The following is an 18,367-nucleotide window of genomic DNA, read 5'->3' on the forward strand; positions in this document are numbered from 1 at the left end:
GGGAGCAGGGAGGAAGACGTTCTCCCAATACGCTGAGGGAGCACTAAACCTAGGGCCTGTGACTCTTGCCGACCCGGCCGGCGCAACATTGTGCAGTGGAGAGAGAAAGTTAGGTGCACTAGCGGAGTGCACCAATAAAGGATATAGGAACACATGGAGAGGCAGCATGAGCTAGCTCCGACTGCAGAAGTGAACGGCAAGAAGTACAGTACAATGGAATGACAAGGCCTCGAACACGGAACAGGCAAGCCCAAACCCCCTTCCATAACTTTTTATCCACTGGTTTTCTTCTGAATTCAGACCATAATTTCCAGGCTACCATCACTGCTCTATTACTATATTTCAGATTCTTTTCCATTGGTCTGTTTCTTCTCCTGATATGTGCATCATTCTGAGTTTGGTGATAATTCAGTGGTAATTATGCCGAATTACTGTCAGTAAATTACTGTTAACGCCACCTGGTCCTGTGGGTTTACCAGAGAATTATAAGTGGTGGTAAGGCAGTGTTAGTCACCGTTTTTGGAGTCCGTAGAGGTCCATGGGGATTTTGGCGGAATTGCTGCAATTGGTAATTCCACCACAGTAATTCTGCCGATTTGTGATGTGAAAGTGGAGGATTTACCTTCAGCATGATGTTGGCGGAGTGGTGAAAATGGTGGTGATTCCGTTACCGCCCCAAAAAATGCCGGTTTTGGAATAACTGCCACTTTCTTACCTGCGGCCAAACTCGAGATGAGGCCCACATAGTCTTACACCCTGCTTGTTAGTCAGCATTGGAAATTGCTGTTACTTTACTGTTTTTTGAAATGTGTCCTTTTGGTTAGTCAGGTTTGGCATATTGTGTCAAACGTGTTGTGTAGGGGGAGAGTGGAGGAGGAATTTCCGAATTGAAATAATCATTCCAACTCTTGTATGACTTCTACTATCCAAAGCAGTCTCTTCCTGGCTACATACCAACATATTGTTCAGAATTGAAATGGTTACATGGATGACTCTTAACCTGCGGGGCCCGAAATCTCCAGCAAAAAGTAAAGGTGTTTCAGTTTTTGAAGGCGTGCTAGTGTAATCTAGTTGGCTTGCAGAGATAGTATCCCATTGTGCATGTCCGTGCGAGGTTGTATAGCATGGCATTCTCAATTCTGCTTTATTCCACTGCAAATTATCAAAACTTGCAGGTTGGCCATTTGAATTAAAAGAATCCTGTGCAGGAACATGCAAGCAGTATTCAAATGTCGATAGTTGCTGTTACGCCTGAGATACATTGAAAAAGGCCTACAGTATGTTGTTGATCTCCATCCTAGAATTTCCCAATTTTGAAGGGGAGTGATGCTGATTGAAGGGGTTCTTCATCTCATATAATATCCAGAAATTGTAGTAGGTTGGGGTGAGTAAGCTGATATTTGGCTGGTTTCCCATTTTTTTCATGGACTATATGCTGCCATGGGCTCATAGATGTGTGGCGGCGTTCAACTGGCGAGGAGAAAACAGGCATCATATTTTGCTTAGCAATCATGCTCTCCCATTAACCATGTACCTCTGATTGATGAAGGTTGCGTTCAGTCCATCACAATCTATGATCATGCCCTGGTAATCCTTCATGAGCGCAGGCCTAACATGTAGATGCTCTGGGCTTACTTGTTAAAAAGTCCAGTCTTTGGAGACTCCATTTTGGAACACCGATAACAATATCTTGAAATGAAATTAATAGCAGTGTAGAAGTGAATGACGCAGCAGAGTAGGAGGCTTCCGACTGCTGGAATAAGAGGCTGCCTTATCACGTTAGCGTCGACTGTGAAGAGAATGAAAGATCTGGAGAAGAGGCACTAGGGAAAGAGCTAAGCGGGTGAGAAGCCAAACACAGATGCACCTGGGTTATTGTGTACCCAAATAAAATGGCGCTTTTTCCTATCTAGGAAGGACTACAAAAAATGTATTAGCCACTAAGCTAGGGGCCAAAAGAGAACAGTGTTTTAGTGAGCTGCTTTGCTAAAGGTACTCCTTCAGACAAGCAGTCTGCCTCAGATTCAGGGAAAATATGCAATCCTCCTCTCTGGCCTTATTTCATTTCATGTCTGATGTGGCTAGGTCATCTTCTCGAGTAAAATACATCCTCACTCACAAATTAGCATTTCCTCTGCATGTACAGAAATTCCAGTCTGTACGTTATTGTATAGCTGTTGAGGAGGCACTTTGAAGGGCTTGTGCCCCGTTTTCAGCCATCTGAAGCTCCTCGCTCTGTTTGGGACTTAGAGATTGTTATTTCTGGTTGACCTCATAAACCATTTAAGATCAAGACCACACTTGGCCCTTAACTTCATGATGTGAGGGCCTCTCATCACCTCTCTCTCTCTCTCTCTCTCTCTCTCTCTCTCTCTCTCTCTCTCTCTCTCTCTCTGCCAATGACAGTCCCTTTTCTCACTTTTACTATGCACCTATGACCCCCTGTGTTCAACACTATCTTGCACGCACAGTCACACCTTCCTATCCCAGTTCTCAGCCCCTGATCGCCCCCGAGATCCAAGCCAGCGGGTGGTTTTTAACTCGATCACTAAGTACATTGAGGATATTGGCCTTGAAGATCAACTTAAATCGGTCTTCTGTAGTAAACGCTCCACTGAGACGGCTCATGCATGTCTCCCATATTCTCTCTAATGCCCACTATGCCAAAACTTCTATACTAATCCTTTTGGACCTCTCTGCCACTTCTGAACTATCACCCACTCCTCTCTCCTCACTCTCCATTGGGTTTTGCAAATCTGCTCTCACATGGATTATCGCTTACCTGGAAGGTTGTTCCTTTAAAATCTCCTGGAACTTGCAAACCTCTGCCCCTTCTCTCCCTGTCGGCGTCCCCCAAAACCAGTCCTTGAATCTCTTCTCCTCACCCTCCATAGCTCTGGACTTCTCCAGTCTTTTGGTTTTCACGATCGCCTCTTTTCTGATGACACTCAAATCGTTCTCTCCTTTCCCTCATTTAGCCCAGCCATCTCAGAACAGGTTACTAACGGTGTCACTGAAATCTATTACTGGGTGATCTCCGCTGCCTCATGCTGAACCCTTTAAAAATGGAAGTCTTTTTTCTCCCAGCTTCCAATGCCTTTCCTCCCCTCGCATAGCTCCTTCCCACCTTGCCTTCTTTTTCCCTGACCAAAGGTTCACAATCCTGGGACTCTCCTCGGTGGTGACTTCTGACTGCAACAAATCCTCACTACCACTGCTTTTGCTGTTTGTATTGACCTTCTCAACATTCTGAAAGTTTATCAATTTCTTACCATTCACTAAAAACTCTAATCTCCACCCTCATACTCGGAAAACTCGACCACTGCTTAAACCTACTCCCCGACCTTCCTTCCCACTCCTTCCTCCCTCTACACAAAGTCCTCCATTCACTACCCGCACGCTCTCCAACCTATCCTCCCCTGTTTCTAACTATCAACATGATACTGATTGGCTGTCATTGAACAACACTCCCTTTTCAAGCTCCTTTTCTTAGACTATAGCACTATCGATAGTCTTGATCCTCAATACCTGTATGACTGTATATCTACTCACCATCTCGTTCCCTCTGCTTCTTTTCTGCACTCAAGCTCACTTACCCATGCCCCACTCCTGCCTCATCTCGCTTCCTCTCTTTTTCGCTCCTCGCCCCACTTCATTGGCGCCCGCTGCCCATCACCATCAAAGTCAGCTGACTCGGCTTAACTTTACTTACCTACTAAAGATGGAGCTCTTTCTGTGCCCTCCTCATCCTTCCTACCTGACGCCGCCACTTCCTTCAGTGCCTCATAATAAAGTAATTTTGTATATTTATACAATACTCTTCATTAGTTTGACCCATTTGCCCCCTAGGTTAATGTTATCTGTGTAAGCTACCTGTTTCTTATAGTTTTTTATTGTTTTGTTTTGTCCCTGGTCCCACTTTATGGACACCCTCATAAACTGGCTGACCACTTGTGGGCATCTTTGTGTTGTTGTAGAGGCACCCTTCTGGCAAAAGCCTCCTCCATCTTTAAATGTGCTATTATAAATCACTTCTGAAATTGCCACCCCTGGTCTTCAAATAAATGGAAAGAAATCACCAAAGTGTCATTTCTTCCATCGGGAAAACATAGACATCCAAACGATCTGTTGTGCTTATCCATTTTCATTTTTCCATAAGGGCAATATGCTATTCATGACGCAGCCTTTTTCACCTCAGAGTTTCTTAGTCATTTTTTCTTAACTCAGGAGCAGTGTCTACTTTGTTTCTTGCTCGACCGTCTCATGCCCACAGGCAGCATTCTTCATACCTTGCACTTCAGACAAGCCTTTAATTTCTACTTGCTCAGCAGTTAGTCCTTCAGGAAAGTGTGTCACCCCATGTGATGTTTGGTGGCTCTGGTCGTGAGCCTCTATTGTCTGCATCTCAGTGTGCTGTTTTCATGGAGGTTTCTTCCCCTAAGAAGGTCCACACCTGTTCCAATAAAGCCAAGGAAGTTTTAGTGAACTTTCGAAAACAAATCCTTCTGGAGGGCAATAAACAAACTCAATCTTTCCAAAAACATCCCTGTTTGTAAGTTCTGGGTTGCACCATTGGTTTGGGTGACATCATCTTGATTAACTTGTCTGCTGCCAACTTCACACACAAAAGGGTTGGACCATTGGCATACTGAGTTCTGTACTCTCAATCCAAATACAAAAATCCTTACAACTCCTCATAGTCCCAGCATGTACGTTTATAAGAGACGTAGAGAAAAGTACTGATGTGGGGAGATGAGCAGTGCATCATGGGGAGGAGCAGGGCATGCCTACAGTTAGTACTTGCTGCACTCCAGTTCTCGTAAGGCGATATGCTGTGCAGAGCATGTGCAAGTCTCATCCCATTATTATGGGGGAAATGGGACCATGGTCTCGGAGTACATGCTAATAAACTACTCTATGTTCGTTATAAATGATTCCTTTGTCTCTTATTCCAATATGGATTTTGGATAAAGGTCTACTAATCGCCAATTCTCTGGCTTAGAGCACTGCAAAGTTTTTTGTTTTTTAACGTTGCTTTGTAACCACTTATAGATAGATAGCGCCCGTGCCACTGCTAAGGTAAACCGAGCAAATTTGAATAGCAGGAACACTTCCCCTGAGCAAGCCCGCCCTACCCACGGGATCACCTGAGTGGATCAGAACAGTGATCCTGGGAGAAAGTGAACACAGAATGGGTTTACCATCCATGACGCAAGTGGCTTCTGCAGGTGCAGAGGCTCTTGGAATTGGTGATCTGGCAGCTTTTTTCAAAGCGTTGGCTCCTTTATTGTGCCTGGAGTTGAAGTTCATCATAGAGAATCAAAGGCTACTTTTCATCTTAATGCACTTACAGTGATATCCCATCTCGGGAGGATAGCTCAGGGGCAACATGCTCGCCTTGGAAGCAAGACGACGCAGAGCCCCACGGGTTCGATCCCCGGGTCCGCGCTTTGAAACCTCTGGGTATTAAGGGCGTTATAAATAACCTAGCATATCATATCATATCAAAGGTTCAGCAGACACTGCATCGAAAGAGCCACTCCCAAGCCCACAATTCATTTCCAACTTCCTTTTGTCTCTGCGTTCGGTTATTCGTTTTTTTTGCCGGGTTTGCTGTTTTTCATGCATTTATTCTGTATTTGTTCTATTCATCCAGTGTAGACACAGTATTAACCTTAAAGCTATACATATTCTGATGTTGTACAAGGAGGCAGAATGAACCAGGGAGATTAGTAGGGTTTCTGATCCTCTTTCTTGGTTTCAGAATGGCTGTATACGTGCTGAGGGATCATATATAAAAGTAAAAGTAAACTCAAGACGTGGCTTTTTAAATAATTTTGTTTCTAATTTTTAACTGGTACCTTACTTTTTATACCATCTTTCTTTTTTTTAATGTTTTATGTCTGTATGTCATTTTGGCGCCCTCAAGCTGTTATGCTCACCTGGTTTCTGCGGGGGTGTTGGGGCACGGTTGGAGCCTTCCCAGGAGTTGACTCCCTCGGATTGCTTCTCTCCCCCAACTGCTGCGTTTTCGTGGACCCGGAATGCTGGAACTGTTCCGGAGAGAAGATGAGAGGCAGTGCGGATAGCGTGATGGTGTTGCGGTTCCCTTCCACCCTTTCCTGCCAAAATGTAGTTCGCAGGAGTTTGCCCATGCAAGCTCACCTGTTTTTAAGTAAGAAGGAGCTCTCCGTCCTGCTTTACTTCAGCAGTGGCGCTGTGGATGGACCTAGTTGCGTCACTAGTCCAGATTGTGGAGGTCCAGACCGGCGGCGACCATTCCGTCTTGAAGGTAAGTGTTTATAACTATTTTTATTGTCCGTATTCTTTATGTTGATTCTTCCCCAATGATTATTGTTTGTAACCATGTATTGTTCTCTCTTCCCCTTAGTGATGAAGATGGCTCAGGAGCGCGTAATGGTGAGAAAGTCTATTCCAGACGACCCACTAGTGGTAAGTAGACAGTTCCAGAAGTTGCGCTAAGTTTGTGCGTTGCGCTACTTTAACATGTTAAAGTCTGTGATTGCTCACCTTGTGTTTCTTATTCCCTTTGCAGGTGCGGCTGACCGGTGTTAGCTGGTGAGCGGTTTCCGAACTCCTGCAGGCTGCCGGAGATAAAGATCTGCGTGGGTGCTACGCTCGAAGATTGCCCTGTGTTGCCGGGAGTTCGGGACAGGTAAGGATGTTGGGCAGCACCCATGGAGGTTTCAAGAAGACAGGTAAAATGAATGCGGCTGCTGCAGAGCCGTAAGCAATAGCAGTGCTTCTTCGGGCAGTGGCGTGGCTGAATCCAGGTAAGATGCGCGCGGTGACTGCAGAGTGGGAAGCTGATGGCAGAGCTTCCAGCGATGGTGAGGCTTCAAGCTAAAATGCGCGCGACGGCTGCAGAGTGGAAAGCTGATGGCAGTGCATCCAGCGATGGTGTGGCTGCAATCCAGGTAAGGTACTAGAGGTTTCAGAAGACTGAAGATGCACGTGGTGGACCAGGTAAGATGCTGGAGGGATCCGGAGACTGAAGACGCACGTGCTGAACCAAGTTAAGGTCTTCTGGACGGCGGTAAGCGTTACGCTGCTCTAGCAGACTAACGCAAAGCGCCAGTATGCGGGTGGGGCCGGCTTATATAGCCTGACTCTAGCCACTCCTCCTAGGCCCACCTTGTGGCCCCACCTTGCTCCGCCTCCTGTCTTCAGCACATGCCTTGCCTGGTGCTAATAGGGCCCCGCCCAACCTTGTTGCACGTACCTTCTGTGTTCTGTGTGCTAAGCACGCTTTGTAAATAGCTTGGTGCCATAGGCACCAAGACAGTGTCCATTGGGACCCTGCAAGAAGTGAAGTACTAGGCCCTTGCCCAGTAGCCATGCCACAACCCTCCGGGTCCAAGGACAGCGTGGTATAAATTATTAAATGTAAATGTATATGTACATTTGTGACCTACTCACCCTGTGAGACTCGCAGAAAGTCTCCCTCTGTGGCCTGTAAGGGTGTCGAAGAAGGATGCTGACACAAGGGTGGCACTTTGGTTGGTAAAAACCTTTATCAAAAAGAAGAAACACTCACTATCGCTCACTATCCTCACTATCCCTAACTACTAAGAGGGGTGTCCCTGCCTCAAACTAATATTAAAGGGTCTGTAAGAATGTCTGTCGAAATGTAATTCCACCGTCCTGTGTCACAAGCTACTTAAGTCAACAAAGTTCCTTCTCCAGGAGAATGACTCCTTTCTCATGGTATTTGACTGGTATTCCCAGAGAGGATTTTTAGCAAAAGGATGCTAGGGGGAATGACTCCTTTCCCCTGGATTGTGGTTCCAAATAACCTTTGCACCAGTCAACTTTCGCAGCCAGGGGAATGAAATTATATGGCATTCATAACGCGCTTATACACAAGTGTTTAAAGGCGCGACGAGGCAAGGGAGGGGAAACAGAGGGAAGACAGACAACGATCCTACTAGGCCAGTTGACCTTATGATCGCCCAAGTGCAGGGGAGGGGGGAAGGGGAAAAGTGCAGGGGGAAAGGAGAGGGGGCAGTGCAGTACATAGGATAACAGTGAAATAAATAAGACAATAAATAAAATGACTCCCTTCTCCTGGTATTGGCTCACACACTCCAATGATGGAAAGCCGCTCAAGCCTGCTTTTCTCCAATCCCCATGACTCATTTGTGTCTCTCGTACCTCCCGTTACCTTCTTTAGGACTTCAATATGCCACTGGGGCAACCTGGGACTCCCCGGCTCCCCGGGCTTCTCTCCTCTGCTTCTGCAGCACCTCTGTGTCTCCACGCTCTACTGGACTGCTCTGCTCTCTTCCTGCTTTGTGGTTGGGCTCATTTCAGCTTGACCCATGGAGTACTCCCTCAGCGATTCGCCAGCGTCCTCTGCTCTTCGGCATCCATGGTCAGCCGACAGGATTTTAAACTCCGGCTATGGAGTTTCCACACCTGCTGCATCACCCGGCTGGGCTTGACCAAATCTTCAGTCCTTCTTATACATTGTTTCCAATCCCACACTGGCGGATTATCAATGTCCTTTGTTGCTCTTGATAGGTTGATCTTCATGCATCCTCGGGGCTACCTCGTACCAGTACTACTGCAATCAGTAATCTTCTGTGCTCTTCTTTGTTATGGTACTTTCTGTTTGGGCTGTTTCTCCTACACTATAGAAATACATGTGTCTACCCTCAAGGAAGTGGTTTGGAATGGAGGAGGGGGTTAGGGAAGGTTGGGGTGTGATGTTGGCCAACGGACTGTTCCCTAGGTGATTGTCTCGGGAGGGTAGCTCAGGGTCTCGGGAGCTAGCTCAGGGTCTCGGAGGATAGCTAAGGGGGCAACAAGCTCGCCTTTAAAACAAGACGACGCGGAGCAAAACAGGTTTGATCCCCGGGTCTGTGCTTAGAAACCTCTTGGTTTTAAGCGTGTTTTAAAATAACCAATAATTTCTCTAGAGGGTGAGCTACTCCCCATGAGGTCCTCATACATTAAACCATCACTAAGGGGACTTTTGGGTAGCGGCCCCACCTCCCTAGCCTCATGGCAAAGGGCTTCCCCATTGGAGAAGTGGCAATACCTGGGAGTCGTCACAGGATCTTCTCTGACACCCATCCCCAGCATGGGTGGAACAGTGCCAAAATGCAGGGGCTGGTGTCATGAGCTGGTGGGGTCGATTGAAAAAGTGGGTTTGCAGCTTGCCAGAGAGTATTGCAATACACCACACAGTTGCAATCATAGGAAACTCCAGTGAGATATGTACCTGCATGAGCAGGGCCCCCTTTTCAGCAGAGCCGCTGGGCGTCTTTGATGGCAGTATGCATAGATTCTCTTGGTGGCGAGAAGCCCCTGCGTCCCGTGGGGAAGAATATGCAGGGAGTATACAGACTGGCATGGTAGTTGTATTTCTTGAAAGAGAGCGTAAACAGAACGCAAAACCTAAGTAGAAAGCAGGTATCCTGCCACTCGGGCCAAAGATGAAAATACAATTCAATGTACAATGTGCAAAGGAAGATTGTTTCTTTAATTAGGATCTTTATGTTCTTGGGGTTATAAATGCATGGATGGGTTTACTTTCTCTGCCTCCGCTTTAGGCATCTTGCAGGTGTGTCCACGCATGGCAGCCATCTGGGGGCTGTCCTTGTTTGTCACCCCATTCCAATGTGCCATTCCACTTTTTGTGCTTTCCTTTGATGACACCTCAATGATTGTTTTTATTTTTCTCGTCTCAGGGTTCATTCGTCGGCGTTGTTGGAAAAGTCGGCTGTGGCAAAAGTTCTCTGCTTGCGGCAATCACAGGGGAGCTCAACAGGTAACGTTTACATGAAAGCGGAGAGCAGTGGGGTCCTCCATCTCTTTACTCTGTCATGTTTCTGCCTGCTTGTGGAATAACAACTCTTGATAGTCAAGTGAGCATGCCCTCCTTGTTTTCTCCCCTTGTTGCTTGGAGTTCCCTTGCTGGCAAGTTTCCTGACCTGCCTCTCCCTTAAGGTTGTTACCTGCTCGCTTGCGATCTTGTTCCCTCGCTATGTACTTCCCCCTATAATATGGAAATCGGTCCGTTGCTTCCCGTAATTAGGAGTGCACTTAAAAAATACCATTATAAAAATGCCTGAAAGTCATGTATGTGTACAGATGCAAAGGCCCACAGCTAATTCATCAAAGTCATCAACATGAATATAATGTGTAGCGTTGCTAGGGTCATTGTTAGTCGAGCACACAAACCAGTGACCCAAAGTCTCGTTCTGGAGGGCTCTAGGTTCACTACAGCAATGCAACGTTTGAAATGAGGCGGCACAAGCCCTCTGGCTTTTCGATTTATGATATATGATATGGCATTTATAACGCGCCTAAACACAAATGTTTCAAGGCGTGATTTAGTTTGAGTGTTTTCTTTAACATGCTGCTAATAAATCATGCACTAACAAAGAGTAGTACCGGGCGATGGGTGTGTGTTGTGGCCTCCAAGCCAATCGGGAGGCTCAGAACGGCGGTTTTACCACATGATAAAATCCCTGCTTCAAGCCTCCTCGCTGGAAGTCACCATCTTCCCCAGGCGGGTACAAGTTAGGTGGCCCCTATGGTCCCCTGTGTCCTATTTCTCCCCCCCCACCCAACCCAACCCCACTTACCTAGAGCTCCCAGGTCCCTCGCTGGCACTGGAAACACTAGTGTTCCCAGAGCAACCCCGACACAACAATGGCCTCCATTGAAAAGGGAGAAGGGACCACGTGTAGTTCCCTTCTCCCCAATCCATGGTGGCCACCTTGTTTTGTAGTTATTCTCAAGTTAAGAATTCTGACCTTGAGCAAAAAACACTATTATCCCGGTACACCGTGCTGGGTTACTAATAGCAATATAACCCTTGCTTGCACTTATGCCTTGGGGCATTACCTGACCAGTAATGACCCCCCTTCTCGGGTTATATTGCTTTATTAACAAACATCACTCACCGTCTCATTGCTAGCAGTGTGCAGGTGTGGCAAGGGTGATGTAGAGTTTAGGAAATGCAAAACCTGTGCATAAAAAAACTGTCCTATTAAAATTCTAGAATGCTACTTATGCCGATCTCAGATCAAATCCTAACACCATCACAGAAATAATTTGGCACCTTGAAGCACAATAAAACCTACCCATTTTACTGGTGCACTATCAGTAACAATGTCCACCATTTGTCAAATGAAAGAAAGGTCTATAGGAAGGACTGTATGCGGCAACATTAAGGTGATGCCACCTTAACACAGACCTGATACAAAAATGCAACGTTATCGTAGGTCTGGGAGCGTGGAGAACTGGAACGGAACACAGAGAGGTACCCAAGGTGATAGATGAGGCAGGAATTGGCGATTGGGAAACGTATAGGATTGGGGAAACAGCTGTGAGGGGTCAGTAATGTGAGGCTCACAACTGAGTTTAGTTTTCTCAAGGTTTGACATTTTAATTTTTTAAAGAAACAATAAATAAACCCGAACTAGGCCTACTGTGCCAGGTAATTCGCTGCCTATTCTAAGACCTAAGGGAATACCTCCTAGCATCCACAAAACTAACCCTCACACAAAACAAACAGTCAAAGGAAAGAAACCATAACATAAATAAAAGATGACCAAACAATTAATGTCTTGGTTGATTTCAACTTGTTCTGGGCAGATTCCGCTCCTCCAGAAATGTCCAAAGTCAGTTCCTTCCAAGGAAAACAAAATCTCAGATACGTTCTATAAAAGTTCCAAAGAAATAAAAAGTCACTCAAACAAAAATCCACAGGTAACAGTTTCTTGTTCTCTGGATGAAAAGCACCCTTTTCAAAGTTCCACAAAGACACCACACCAATGGTAATCCTGGATAATGTTCAAAACAAAAATGCCACTTCCACTTTAATAACAACTTTACTTTCTGCAGCGTCTTGTATGCAATTTGTCAGGATGCTTCTTTTAAGGAAGTTGCTCTCCCTGTGACAACTTCCCTTTCTCCATGTTATTGTGAGAGCAGGCTTCTCTGCTTCACAGACTGCTTCTACTTCAACTTCATCAACTTGGAACAGATCTGACAAAATTCTAGACAACCATAGTTCAACTTCTGCTGCTACAACTTGATATTGTGGAAATGTTTTTAGGCAACTTAAATAGAACTCTTTGACCTCTATAGGTTGGCTATGCACTCTTTCTCCTCCTACAACAAAGGTCAGCTTCTTTGCCTTTCCTGTAGCTACACATAATCTGATTCAGCTTCTAACTGCCACAGTGTCAGCTTCACAGATGCGTAATTACTTATTATTACAAGCACCCAGCTCTGTTCCCCAACTTCAAATGCATCGCCGTGTCTCCAGGGTTTATCCAAAAGTTGCAATGCCACTCTCCCAGTTTTATATGACTTTGTCACCATCGTTTCAGAGGACCCTGGGGTAGTTTCAGCTTAGACAACAAGCTTCAGCTCTTATTTTGGCTGGCTTCCTCTTTGGAAGGTTCTGTCTACTGGCTTGGGAACGCTTGTTCTACTTCTGAGTTCAACAAGTTCTACACAGAGACGTAATTTCCCCAAAATGCCAGGGGTAGCGGAAGTGACATCACACAACCCTTGACCCCCTGATGACATCACAGGAAGTGATGTTGTTTGACCCCACCCCTAAGTGATATCGCGGGAAGCAATGGAACACAACCTTTCACCCGTTGACAAAACAGGAAGTGGCATCACATAGATTTGTACACTATGAAAAATATGGTTACGGTATCACTATAATGTGATGTACGTTTCATACAAGAATGGATCGCCCTATGTATCGTTAAGATCAGTGTTTATAGGCCCATATTACCAAATTACTGTGAATGCAAGCAGATGTCCATGACCAAATGATAATGATGTATTATTATATAGCACTTGCGCATAAGCGCTTTATATAGAAATAATATACCCCCAATATCACCCAAACTGAGTTGATACTCATTTATCAACCTCAGAAGGATGAAAGGCTGAGTTGAGGCGTTTAAGAACAGACTAAATCAGTGACTCACCCCCTGAAGTGTGCCCGAAATAAACCTTTAATGAGTCTAGCAATTGTTGTATTGAATTCCAGAAAGGCACATTATTTGGTATTCCTATTCTTTCTTATTTAGGGTCAGTGCAGAAAGTGTTAGACTTGTTGCACTCCTGTTATTATTTTTCTTCTTTTTTTAATGGGCCTGAACAAGAAAGCCAGCCACTCCAAAAGTAAAGAGCCACATGGTGCTGGCCACAGCCCAAGATCTTGCATTCCAAACATTCCAAAAAAAACAAAAGTTTTTTTTAAAACATTTTTTTAGAGGTCAGTTGCGACCTCTGGTGACCCCTAAATGACGCCACTGGTTCTACAGCACTTGAATGTAGGAAGTTACAAGAGTTAAGGTTTGCTTCAAAGTGAAATTTAGGTACACACAGTTGCTCCTTGATGGTAAACTTCAACTTGCTACTTGCGTTCCCTTTTACGAAAACCGCACTTGTCTTTAACAGTGATAGGGAGACAAAATATTTCATACGCAGCATTTCTGAAGTGACATTTTCTTGTAACTGAAGGGGAAAGTCTGCGACGGCTTTTGAGATCATTACAGCGGCTGTTCTCCCTGTTCATAGGATACATGCAACTTCTCCGGTCCATGATTTTATAGTAACAATGGGATAAGAGACTTTCTTCACACACGAGCATTTCGGTTATTGCAGGATAAGCACACAATACATGTTTGACAAGACTACCCAAACTACGAATGAGTTCACTCGCTTTACCTTCTACACAAATGAATTTCAGCTGGTTACAGTTACCGGCAAGTAGTTTCGGCTGCTTTGGAGTATAGTCCTTCATTTTCCAGCTCCATTTACAACAGCTGCGGGCTACCTCGACTTGCCAACTTCTTTTCCTCTGTTTCTGCTACCACAGGCACTCTCAGTATCCACACCTCTCCTCAGCCCACGTGTCTCGGATTGGGGCTCATTAAAGGAGTCTTCCTCCTTCCAGCTTCCCTCGGCTTGCTTCTGTACACGAGTCTCTGGTAAAACACAGGCCTTCAGCTCTGAATTCACAACAATTAGGCACACCTGGAAAGACTGCCAGCTTTCTACAGTCTCTGCCAATGCAGCCACAGCCAGACAGGGTGTGTGAGCACAGGACCAACTCGGAGGCTGCAGGTGAAATCTGCTTGTTCTTTGCTCCGGGCTCTCTTCCGTGATCACACGTCCTTGTGAACTGCCAGCCTCCAGTTCCGTTTCTTCTCCTACTGCAGCTGCCGACCTTCCAGCTCCTGCTCTAGCTTCTCTCTGTGTCTCCCAGCCTTTTATGCCCCTCAGGTGGGTTAATTGGCTTTAGGTGCAGACCTCCAACCTTCATTGCCTGACCTTGCCTTAGGCTATTAGACTTGCCTGCCTGTTCTCTACCTCTGCATGCCTCTTTAGCCCTCTTCTTTGTCACAGTCCCTGGGGGGTTCTGGGACATGTAGTCCCTTTCAGGCAAAGTTGTTTTTTCTACTACTTTGATGATTTTACCGACAATTTCACTTCCCTTAGTATTTTTAGAAGCGGGACTGTAGGACTTAACCTTTTTAGAGATAGATGAAATAGGAAAGGCCACTTTCCCGTCATCCCTTTTGGTGTACTTTTGATTTGAAAGTGGACACTTAAGGAGAATAAAAATGGTTCTGGGGATATAACAGTTTTAGACTTTTTAAGGCTACGGTTTGTTAGCTTAGTTTTATTAATAGGTGGAAATTCATCAGAATTGCAACAAACTATATCCTCTCTCGAAATCGCCATTGAATTATCCTAGGAACCATACCATTACTCACCCTGCAAACTCTCCACCCTACCCTGGGCCCTGTCTGCACCTAGGTGATCCTGCTGCAGTACACCACCCCCAGGATTGGGATCAGGAAGTGTCTGTCCTCTCCTCTCCTGGCCACCTGGGAGGAGACTCTAGGCCAGGTTTTAATAGGGAGTCCACAGGATTCTCCACACAACCCATGGAACTTCAAGAAGGAGGAAGGCTCGGACTTGAGCAATAATTCACCAGCTATTACTGTTATTTAAACCCTATGTGCTTATTCTGTTTAAAATGAAAAAACAGACAGCCTGCATATGGATGATGTTGAAACAGGTAAGGAGCAGTTCCAGAGCTGAGGAGGAGTGTATGGGGATGGGGATGGTGGGTGAGCAGGCCAATAAAGGGGCTGTGGCATGGGCAAGAGAAGTTGATTTGGGGAGAAAGGTAACAGACTCATGAGTGAACGCAGGGGGTAAGATTCAGTCTGTGTGCCTGTGCTCCTGTTTGGATGGTGCTTCCTCCCCAGGTACAAAACATTAAAGAAGTGGACACAAAAATGGGTGCACTGATGTTGAGGGCTAGCAGTTGAGAAATGGGGCAGTAGCCACACAGAGATGGGGACCATGGGTAGATTTCTCTGCAATAAGGGAATAAAGTGCAAAAGAATCAATTATACAAATGAAGAGGGGTACACATTGGACATTAAATCAAAACAATGAATCCCGATACCTAGGCAGGTCAATTCACCTGGACTCCATGACCTTTTCTTTGCTTAATCAGGGCTGAACTCACATTAGACAGTGACTCTACACCGGAATGACGTGCATGAAAATGATTAAATGCACCCCAATCACAAGCATCACCATCCTTACTCCCATAGCTTTGATTGTAACATGCTGCTTTACCAGAGGTCCCTTTTCCTCATGAACCTCTTTGGGCAACATCTCGGAATCCATAGGAATGTTAGAATATGTTAATAAAAGGAAGTGTGTGTGATGTGCCCAGGCCACTGGACTACAGTGCTCCTGGTGGCTGGAGGAATTACATGGCGTCTGTTTTTCTTTTTGCTGCTTTTCCTCTGTAGACATCAATGGAACACCACATGTTTTGCTATTGTGTTGGACCTTTCCTGAATTTTTTAGGAAATGGAAGCCTTTTTGCTTCACTTACCTCGCCAAGCTCACCTGTTTTGGGGGCATTGCTCAGTTCCTATTACTATACATGCAGGAGAACTGCTCTCTGTTCTCCATAGTAAAGTTCTTTGTTTATTTTTCTAGCACACATCACCTTGCAGTGAAGTGCGGTAGACACACTTTGTGCCCCTGTAACTTTTTTCTTGGTAACTTTGTGGCTACTTACACAATGTTCAGTAGGAGCTGCTGGCAATGGATACTTTTGTAGTGTTTTTCTTTTTTATAGTCTTTTGCACTTTTGCATTTTGCCACTTAATGCCAAAACGGCTGTGCCACGCGATTTTCACCTGTTTTTTGGCCATCTTGTAGTCTGACCCTCTTCCTGCCCTGGAGTGGCTGAATTTTCCATATATGGTAAGCCCTTTCCTGGAGAAAGCTCCAGCTTTCATGGGCTAAGTGGTGGACTGGGTGTGTGGCCGGATGTTGGTGCTGGATGTGTCGGAACCCAGTCCACATCCAAGCCAAGTGTGTCTGTTGCTAGGCGGATGCAGTAGCCAGAGGCTGTCTAGGATTGGGCAACCGCTGCCAGTTAGAATGATGCAGGTCCTTGCCATTGGTGAGCTGGGGGAGACTGCAGTCCAGATCCTGGATACAAGGGGGACTGCTGCAGCTATTCTTTGAATCATCATTGAAACCATGACCAAACAAAGGAGAGCAGTCTGCTGAAGACCTGGAACTCTTCATTGGAAGATGGCTAGCAGCCCTTTCTTCACTTGCCCAGCAAAGCCCTGTCCCTCTGCAGATCTCCTGTTTGACCCTTGGACCAGTGAGAACAACTATTCCCAACCTCTGCTGAAATATCTATCTGCTGTAAGTGCTCCGAACAGTCCCTGAACCATCCTGTGGGCTAGCCAGACATCCTCCTGGGCTACTTTGCTGCAACAGTAGCTATTGCATGATGAGCCTTGGGATTCTAAAGATCCTCAGCTTATGAAGCAATAAGTGTTTCCCCAAAGTTGCAGCTCTCTACCACGAAGAAGACCCTTGCAGGCCCAGTTTCTTTGTTTCTTTCATGACGGTTCACCATCCGCCATTTTCTTCAAGTGGCCACCATTGTGCTCCCCCCCCCCTGCATCGCAACCTGGGGGACCTCTGAGGTCATTGCCGGAGTAGTGGTCACAAAGTTGGTGTGTCCTGGGTGTCCATCTGTCCAGAATCCAGAATCCAGATACGGTTCGTTGGAGCATGGAACCGCAAACTAGCCGTTCCCAAAAATCTGACACTTGATGCAGACAGAAAGCAGGGTAAGCTTCCTGGTTCTTGACATGTGCATAGATGCTGGAGAGTGGTCCCTGCTGCTCAGCCACAACACAGACATCTGTAAATGCCCACATACTGCTACTGAGTAGGCATTTACAGATTTTGGGGGGTTCTTGCCCACTTCGGTATCAGCAACTACCGTGCCTACAACTCTGCACATAGGTACACTTAGTCTACACAGTTGTCAAAAGAAAATACAACACAGTGTTATACTGAAAAATAAACACATTTATTATCTTAAACAAATTGTCAAGATGGATTCCTAGAACCTGTCTTGGTGGACAGATTTTAGGAGGCCACTTTAGTTATAGTGAACACTGAGATGTTAGTCAAAACCCGATCAAGGTAGCAGTGCAGTGCAGCGCAGTCAAGGCTATTCTCGGGAGAGTGTGAGTGGTGGCAGGGGTTCACAATGAGTCCACATGAGTCTCGAGCGGATAGCTCAGGGGCAACGTGCTCGCCTTCGAAGCAAGATGACGTGGAGCAACACAGGATCGATCCCCGGGTCTGCGCTTAGAAACCTGGGTATTAAGCGCGTTATAAATAACCTATCATATCATATCATATCACAAGGAAGCACACAATCATTCCTTGTGAGCATTCAGAACGTGCAGTGAACCAAGTCACAAGAAATATGCCTTGGCTTCAGAAGTCAGAACGCTTTGAAGAGTGGGGCCTGGCTCCCAAAGGCCACAATGCTTCTCCCCAGAATGTATCTGATGCAGGTAAAGTACTTGTATTATTGAATGTTCAAGAGAAGAGATTTAACAAAGTTAATGGCAAGTAAAATGTGTTCTCATCTTTCAGGTTTCACTGCTCAGGTGCAACGACCAAAAAACAGTGGAATGGACGATACAAAGACTTGATCTCAATAGTCTCCTATAGAGGACAGGGGGAGCCGCATGCTTTGTGTTTACTTACTCCCCTGACTCAGATTTTCCCAGATGAGTAGATGAGGCAACTGGAGTTTGCTGGAGGTTTGATTTCCCGCTGTTAGTTCCAGTGAGAGATGCCCAGGAGCTGCGGGTGCAAGGATTCTTCTGGTTGGGGTCAGGAGCAGAGTGCAACCATTGGAGATGGAGAAATGATGAAAGCATCAATGCAGACCTCTTCAGGACACTTAACAAGATGGGAGGGAAAGGCGTGTTCCAGT

At 45.8% G+C, this 18,367-nt stretch overlaps 1 protein-coding gene across 1 annotated transcript in view; it reads left to right on the plus strand.

Annotated features, from left to right (window-relative positions):
• The window catches only part of ABCC10 (ATP binding cassette subfamily C member 10), a 609,641-nt gene that overhangs the window by 137,865 nt on the left and 453,409 nt on the right, over positions 1–18,367 (plus strand). The window contains 1 exon segment of the mRNA XM_069608805.1: positions 9,717–9,796. Within this exon segment, the coding sequence (XP_069464906.1) occupies positions 9,717–9,796 (80 nt within the window).

This window comes from Ambystoma mexicanum, chromosome 4q (assembly GCF_040938575.1).
Source record: "Ambystoma mexicanum isolate Mex_15411 chromosome 4q, UKY_AmexF1_1, whole genome shotgun sequence".
NCBI classification, from domain to species: Eukaryota; Metazoa; Chordata; class Amphibia; order Caudata; family Ambystomatidae; genus Ambystoma; species Ambystoma mexicanum.